Source organism: Dipteris shenzhenensis, chromosome 25 (genome assembly GCF_047967505.1).
Source record: "Dipteris shenzhenensis isolate YYH24624 ecotype China chromosome 25, Dip_SZ_1.0, whole genome shotgun sequence".
Classification (NCBI taxonomy): domain Eukaryota; kingdom Viridiplantae; phylum Streptophyta; class Polypodiopsida; order Gleicheniales; family Dipteridaceae; genus Dipteris; species Dipteris shenzhenensis.
In genome coordinates, this window is record NC_141620.1 from 13,077,229 (window position 1) to 13,085,795 (window position 8,567).

The 8,567-nt window shown below is 42.1% G+C and overlaps 1 protein-coding gene across 1 annotated transcript; it reads right to left on the reverse strand.

Moving 5' to 3' along the window:
• Positions 1-1,263: 1,263 nt before the first annotated feature.
• On the reverse strand, positions 1,264-3,499 carry LOC147885469 (tail fiber). Its single transcript, XM_087396569.1, has 3 exons — positions 3,250-3,499; positions 2,928-3,156; positions 1,264-1,735 (listed from the first exon to the last, which is right to left on the reverse strand). The coding sequence occupies exons 1-3, from the start codon at positions 3,324-3,326 to the stop codon at positions 1,454-1,456; spliced, it is 588 nt and encodes a 195-aa protein (XP_087252695.1). The 5' UTR covers positions 3,327-3,499; the 3' UTR covers positions 1,264-1,453.
• Between the last annotated feature and the right edge of the window lie 5,068 nt (positions 3,500-8,567).

Below are 8,567 nucleotides of genomic sequence, written 5' to 3' on the forward strand. Positions count from 1 at the left end.
GAAGAATACACACCTCTGGGACAATTGCACCTACAACTTCCAGACTTCAGAATCCACAGAACAAGTTAGCGCATACAGCCTTGTTGATGGGGGAGTGGCTATCAACCACCCTGTAAGATCTTAATTGATAGAAATCAATTGCTAGCATCAATTTGCGCCCTTCTTACTTGTAGTTGTCAATTCTGTCTGACTAACGAAGTGGTATGGAGCATTGTAGACACACCTATCCATAATTCATGTTCTGAAGAAGAGATGAGGATTTCTGCCAACTTGATAACTAGTGGCAACCCATTGTGGAGCTTTGTTGTGATTTTTGAAAGATAGGCATCTTCCCATTCTTGATTTGAGTCTGAATAGAAGCATGGTGGACTTCAACCTCTCAATCGGTTGTGCAAAAAGTGCTATATAAAGAAAATGCATATTCTACCAATGCAAAGTGCTATGTGCTTAATGCAACGTGCAACACTCCAAATGTGATGATTGCAAAGTGCAATGTATCTAAGGAAGAGTATGTTCCTTGGTCTTATAATTTTTAGAGAGGAAGCGTGCAAAATTTCCCTCCACACAAATATATGTTTGTGCAATGAGTGCAAAGCGCTTTATACTAAATGCAAAGTGCTTTGTTCTAAATGCTTTTTTTTTTTTTGAAAATGCTAAATGCAATTTGAAATGTGCTCAATGCAAAGTACTAAATTCAACATGTATTTGAAATTAGAAATACACATTTTGTCTCCCTTCAACACAAGGCTGCCTACTCAGAGCTAGTTCTCTACTCTGGATTCTCATCTCCCATTTTTTTCTTTGGGAAGATCATTGTGTATACATTGGAATATATTCATGTTCTAGGACTTCTAGAATTCTTTGGATCTTGTCCGAGGATTTCGCGTTGCTATTGTATTTACAGCTAGGGCATCATTGTAAAAAAGAAAGATACATGGGATCAACTGAAGTAGGGGGTGTACCTCATTCACACCCCATCAAATGCCGAAGTCTTCTCTTGTTTTCCTTTTCCCTTTCCTATCCTTTGTACGGAATACAAACAATATGTGCATGATTGTTGATTTCCAACTAGTGGCACTTTAAATGAAAATTGCACATCCACATGAGCACAACCAAATTACCTAAGGGGTGCATGATTAACAAAGAAATAATAGTATTCCTTGATCTTTTTGAAGACAAGGGAATATTGCTTGCAAATAATGTTTTCATTTCCTCTATAAACACGACGACGTTGGGAAAAATGAAGAAATTAAATGTTTCTGGTGAGTGATTACATTGTATACTGAAACACCTCCTTTTCACTCCTAAATAGCTTTCTTTAATCCTTTCAGCAATGCACATTGGGAAGATCCAATCACCAACATCAGACAGCACTTTTGAATTCACCTGAGACCTACAGACTAAAAAGTCAAATTTTCTGTCAGGCTGCAAACTTCTCAAATCGATGAGGTGTTCACTTGAGCTTCGCTTTGGACGAGCTTTTGAGCGGCCTGGCAATGGGTCTCGTCAATCTCTGCACTTTCTGTGTGTCATATTTCACCGAGAGGAAGACGCAGATCACAACAAACAGCATGACTGGAGACATATAAACTGGACTTTGCTTCTTTGAGTTATCAAACAAACCCTCCCTGATGAGACCCCACACCAAGAGCAGAATCCCAAACAAGCTCATCCTTCCTGGCTTGACCAGTCCAACCAAAGAACCTGCCACTGCAAAATAGCTTCCAGCTAACACCTGCAAAACAACTAAAAATAAGAACTGCCGTAACATCTATGCAGCAGATTATCTTTACTTTAAGATATTGCCAAATATTTTCCTAATAATACAAATCTCTCTAGCAGCCCAAGTAACTGCTGATATGTATTGAAATCTAATCCCTTTTCAGATCGTATTTGTTGCAAATTTCGTCGTCAAAGAAAGTGAATGTCGTGCATCAGTGTATAAACTTTGCGATTACCATCAAAACTAGAGGAAAGCAGGCAAATGAATAGAGGTGTTGTTGCCTGGACAGGCCTCGTAAACAGGGAGTTGGTAACTACTGCTCAAAGTTTCTAAGTACTGCAGGCCTGCTTGAAAAAAGACCGATCCTATTATAGATAAAGCAAAAAATTAAGAGCATCAACCATGCAATCTCATAGGCTGTCATGACTATTCAGCTTTCGGATGGGTATTTCCTTGAAAATCAAATATCATCATTAGAAAATTAAAAAAGAGCCTAATGTAAGGCAGTAAATCGTGATTATTCAGCATAAATTTGCTATACATTACGTTAACCCTGGTGTAGGTTCAAGTTAAGATCCTTGCAAGATAATGGGCTGTCAAATTATAACCTTAAAGCCAAGAAACATACTAATTTAAATGGGTCGTCAGTCTGATAAGATAAGCTGGTCTAAATGTGATATAATGAAGTTTAAAACTGCCAATTTAGATAGCTGCATGAATAATTGACCATAATTATAGGACCATATTTGGTTGAAGTTGATTGTCCGAAGTGGAATTGCGTTTGTGGAGCAACCAAAATAGGGATTACATTACATTGTCGATTTATCATCTCACAAAATTTTCTTCACCTCTATCCTTTTTTTTGACATTTTTCGTGATTAGAAATTGAAAAGCTTACCTAAGAGTTTCTACGGGACCCAGGAACCCTCCTTCAATATCCGCGAAGTGGCAACCCATATCACTAGAAGTGCCTTCTTATCTAGGGTTCTCCGTTGCGTGCAACCCCATATAACTACTCTTGTTGTTATGGGTAACGGCTTGATAGTTTTTCTTATGCTCAAAATCTTCACCAATGAGCATCAATTTCTTTTTTTTTTTGGGGGGGGGGGGGGAGGGGGAGGAGGAACTAGAACGGACGATTACACTCAGGATTAAGCGACTTAGATAGCATTCTTAATGACGCACAGCGTAGAGATAACTTCACCTCTAAACGGTTTAATTCGATCTGCGCGGTAGGAGGTCCACTGGTCAAGTTATACTTCTGGAAAAGAGTATTCCAAGCTGGGAAACGGAAATCCATGACTAGAGTCTGAAAGCAAGCACCAGGATAAAGGATCGCCTTTACAACGCCGAGAGGGCAGGCTTTGCTTGCCAGGAGTTGAGAGGCAGTGATTTGCAAAGGAGAGGTGCAGGTGCCGGCCCGACAAGGAACTCTGCAGACGAAAGCAATGAAGCAAATGAAGGAACGATGAGCAATCAATCGGCGATCCAGAAAGAAATGGAACTTTTTGGAGACAGATGGTTACCGAAACAGAGGCAGTTGGAGGAGGATGACGAGGAAGAAAACTTGGGATGCTCGTTTGGGGATGGAGGAGCTCCACATGATTGGATTGATTTGCAAAAACAGCAGCAAAGCTTCTGCGCAAACAAGATCAGAAACAAGGAACAGATCAAAACGAACAAGAGTGCAAACCAAGAATTGTTATCTAATCTTTTCTCTTTCCTCCCTTGTTTGCGAGACGGTCATTCCCTCTCAGAATGCTCACCTCGCCGACCATTCCCAGCGTTGCTTTTTGGCCTCCCCTCGAGCAGGTCTTATTCAAGGAAGCTAAATTCTCTTATTAGTATGTGACCGTATCGTGTCATTGGCCTATTGGTGGAACGATTCTTCCGGGGCTTTTTGTTACGCATCATGCTCACCTTTAGAGGACTTTCTCGCTTTGCGCCACTTGAGCGAGCACGCAAGGCTTTGGGTTGAGCGTTGGCCGCCTGAGACAACACACGCTCCATCCCTCTCTGTCAGCGCCAACGGATATATCCGTCAGAGTGCAAGCATCTCGAAGGGGGATGCCCACCCTATGGAATCACTACAGATGCAGTAAGCTTGTCAGGCAGCCTCGAACCGCCCAGGCGAAGACTATTTTTTCATCTCCCCCGAGGCGGTGCACCGCTGCATCTTGGCGTGGCGGTCTCCATGGCAAGGAGGGGGGATAGCATAGGCTTTGCCAAACAGTGGCATTTTCGCGCCTCGCAGGAACACACTCTTACAGACAAAGCGCCTCTATTTTTTCCCCTTTTGGCGGGTGGGGATCAAGCCCCACCAACCTTGATGCAATAAATGCCTTCACCTATGTAAAACCCCCGCCCATGCTCTTGGTTCTTGGCTGCCCAACTTTATCCACCCCCCTTTTTTGGTGGATCCAATAATCTCTTTCAATGTGGCACCATGCCCTTGTAACAGAGGCTTGCGCGCAGGCAGGGGCTTGGGCAGTGTGTAAAGGCCCTCAGACTTATTATCGTCTGTGACAAAATCAATTTCATCTGTACGATCATTTTCAAGAACATCAAATCGGTGTGTACCTGCATGTTGTCGTCGACCTCTACCTAGGCTGTAAGCATATTTCTATCCTATTCCCATCCCACCATGTGCTAACCAAAAAAAGAACTAGGGATGGGTTTAGATGGAAGAAGACACACGGCATCATTTCAATTGTTTAGGAGGTGGGGACCATGTGGGGATGAGGACACATGTCATCCTTCCATATTTTTGAATCCCTAAAAAAGGGGAACCCATTTTGGTTGCCAGGGTCTAGAGGCCATGGGAGAAAAAGTGGCTACTCCCATTCTATATCCATCCTAGACCATTTGTTCTAGGATGGGAGTAATGATGACAAAAAGATTCCCATGCTAGCCCCATCCATGTGCTAAGGCCCTTAATATGGGTTGTCCATTGAAATTACCTTTTTTAGGTTCAAATAGGATAGTTTTAACTGTATCATGCCTTCTGTTAACTATAGACTTCCAAGTCCTCTTCCAAAACCCCCTTCGGAGCTAGGGTGAGAAACTATGACATCATCCAGACTGTGCATCCCAGACAATCTCAGAGGCTAACAGCTGAGCATAATTCAAAGGTTGAACCAAGCACTGTCATGGCTTAGGTGTCAACGTGATCAGAGACTCAAATCTGAGCATGGATGCATGACCAACTCATAGGTCTAGGGAGTACACCAACATCCTGGAACTCGGCCAGGCCTGATAAAGGAAAGACATAACAACCCCCCTGTCTCCTAACTGGGTACATGGAAATAAGTGGAGCCTTTTATAGGACAAGGCACACAAAATGATAAATTATTACATCATTTTAGGGGGACCACCCAAGGCAGAGTACCTAACACACATGACTCTAGAAAGCCCACAGCAAGGATGAATATAAGCAAGGGGCAGTGTTTAGAACTATAATTGCATGACTATAATTGTTTCCTCTTGTAGCTCATACCAATGCTATCGAGCTTCAGCATACCTTCAACCAAGAACTCAAGTCTAGATGTAGAGGGAGAGAGGGCTACCACCCTGTCATGTGCTATTGTCGAAGGTATCATGATTCATCACTAGTGCTATCAAAGTTTAGTATTGTTGCGACTTCTTGTCAGATTTTTGGTTCAAATGAACTTCAGTAGGGCTAGCCTCCGGCTATCCATACATTGCTAGGACGGCACCACATCAATGGTTTTTGAACCACAACAGTTGCAAGTGGAAAAGTGCCGAGAGAGTGCTACATCAACAATTCGAGAATGTTACACAAGCTAGAAGAAGTACACATTAATAAATTCGAACTTGTTGAGACATTGTTATCAACTACCTTCATCATGTCATCATTTTTGGAATGCAAGGCATTACCATAATGCACCATGATTTTTAGAATTCGAGCCGTCATTATAGCGATTGTCCATTTTTGTGTATAGAATACAAGCAATATTGATGGTTGAGATTAAATCTTATGTTATGTCAAACATATGACTAGGACCATGGATATGGAGAGAGAAGACAAGGGCTTGATAGTGTCCAAGGGGTGGAATGGTAAAAGATGAGACCATTAGATAAAGTTCTACTCTTAAAGATAAAAGGGTTAGGAGGTAGAACTAGGCATTAATGATGGGATCCACTTGCAAGGCCCCAAGAGAGGGATTTAATGTAAGGGCTCTTCATTGGACACATGGCATCCGAAAGGAGTTAGGGACTAGGGACATGGGAAGCTAGAGGATTCTTGTAAATCGTGGAAATTTGTAGGGTTGGTGGCCCTTGATTTTTCTTTCTTGGATCATCTCCTCAATGACCCCACATCTTCTTTCTGCTCTTTTAGTAGCATCAATTAATTCATTGAATCTATGTGGGACTCAGGGTCTTCAGTCCACTCACGACACTGCAAATCTCTTTCCAATGTCCCTTACCAAAATATTCAAGGAGCATCTTGGTTGTCAGACTTTTTACCGGATCTGACCGTGCATTAAGATTATAGAATTTTGGAGCATAACCTTCAATGAGTAGCTTCTTTTGTTTTAGTTCTCTTTTTTTTTTTTGAATGCAATCTATGTTTTTTCTTTATGGAATTGATGTAAAAATGCTGGTCTTAGGGTGTTGTAATCTTGGAAATGAGCAACATTGTAAGGATTGGACTAGCTTATGGCCTTACCTGTTAATGTCCTTGCAAATTGTTGCAACTTCTTTGCATCGCCAAACATAGTTTGAAATATGCTTGCTTGCCATCGCATTTCCAACTACACTACATGGCTATTCTAAATCATCTTTTTTGTGACCCTTACATTTCAAGCTAGTGGTGTTGGGATTCATTGGATACACTAGCGGAGCTGGAGGTGGGCTAGGTGGTGGAGGAAAATTTGGTGGTGGAAGTGGATTCTAACGTGGTGCATGGGTTTTGTGATCGTGGGTTCTATGGTGGTAGATTCTATGGAGGCAGATTTTGTGGTGGCGATTGCTGTGGTTGAGGATTTTATCCTTGAGGATTCATTTGAAACTAAAATTGGTGCTGCCAAGCATGCCTTTGCAATGGCCCTCTTACCCTTATTTGAGGGGGTGGAACCACAACCCTAGGGATGTTATGTGTGTTGCTATACTGCTCATCTTTATCAGATTCTTCTATTGTATGGTTTCCAATGCTTCCGTTACTATTGCACAATCTTGGTCCCAGTCTTTGAATCCTAAGATTAGATACATTTGTCCATCCCTTTCTTTTGAAGCGGGTCGCATTGAAGTTGGCGATTAGTTTGCTATTGGACCAAAGCCACAGTTTTGATTAATACCACAAAATTTGAATCCTGATGTAATTGATCTATAGAACTAGTTGTATCTTCATCATCTCAATCCATTGTATGGACTCGATCCTCTGCCACCACAATTGCCTCTGCTTTCGGTTTGACATCTGCTATAGGTCTCAGAGCATGTACACCTTCATTCCAATTATATTGGATCCAAAGCCATGATCTAGTACGAGAGGATATAAATCCTTGATCATTCGTACTATCTGACATGTAGACACTTGACTCACACTTTCCATACCAACCACCCCTTCAAAAATATGCTTCATGCAGGCCAGATCCAAAATGGCACTGTAACCATATTCTTTCAAGTTTTGAAAAGACTCCATTACTTCCTAGAACTTTCTAGCTAAGATACCTATCACAAACACCCGAATGACTCAACAAGACCTTGGGTCGGACATGATTTTCATTATCATTGTGTGTGTATTTCACCTCTCTAATCTTCAGAGGAAATGAGAGTATATATAAGAGAAGAGAGGAGAATAATTACATTGTACTTTGAGCTATCACATGCATAAATAATCTCACACATGGAGACCAAAGGAGCATTATTGTCTCCCACATGTTAGCTCACCACTGGCCCAAAACTACCAACAATCTTTTTGAGATTTGAGAGATGTAGCTCCAAAATTTCAACTATCCCTTAAAAATGTTAAAGCATAAGAGAAAATGATATCTTTTCAGTTACAAGAGAGCCTCAAGCAAATCGAGACAAACAGACATTAAATGATTAGAAAATTAATCGGTTAATCTTCATTATGCGAGTAATTTGTTGATTTCGATATCCCAAAGCTGGATTATAGAGATTGTGCCAAGTCAGGCAAGTTGCTTTCAAGACATACTTTTTGGTCGCCTGCATTGGGCACTAGGGGAGGCACTTCTATTTCAGTTTCGCAGTCGGTTCTCCCCTTAGTTGTTGGGCACAGAGTCTCATTATCCCCTCTAGAGCTCAGTGGATTATTCTCTTGATTGGAGGGCGTAAGGTTGGCTTCCTCAACCTATATGCCTCCAACATTAGAGGGGAACGTGTCCTTATGTGGAAGACTTTGCTCTCCTGGGCCCCCATTGTGGATTCTTGGGTGATTGGAGGTGACTTTAACATGGTCGAGTTACCTTCAGACAAAAAAGGGGGTAGAGAAGGCAGACTTCACTCTTTGGAGAGAGCAGCTTGGGATGCCTTCCTTTTCCATTTCTGTGGCAGAGATACTTGGTGTGATGATGCCTTTCTTATTCAGCCACTGTCCCTCCTGTTCTCTTGGTCGAACAGGAGGCAACAGATGCCTATTCATGCACGCATTGACAGATTTTATGTAGATGACTGGGCACTAGACAGAGGGGGATCGGTATGCATTGCTGCGGGGGTTTCCACCTCAGACCATTTCCTTGTTGTTCTGGCTATCTCAGAGCCTCACTTGAGAGGCCGATCTGCCAGCATCAGGATCCCAGATGCCTTTTACACAGAGGAGGACCTTACAGAGGCAGCCCTACGGGTATGGTTTGCTCATGTC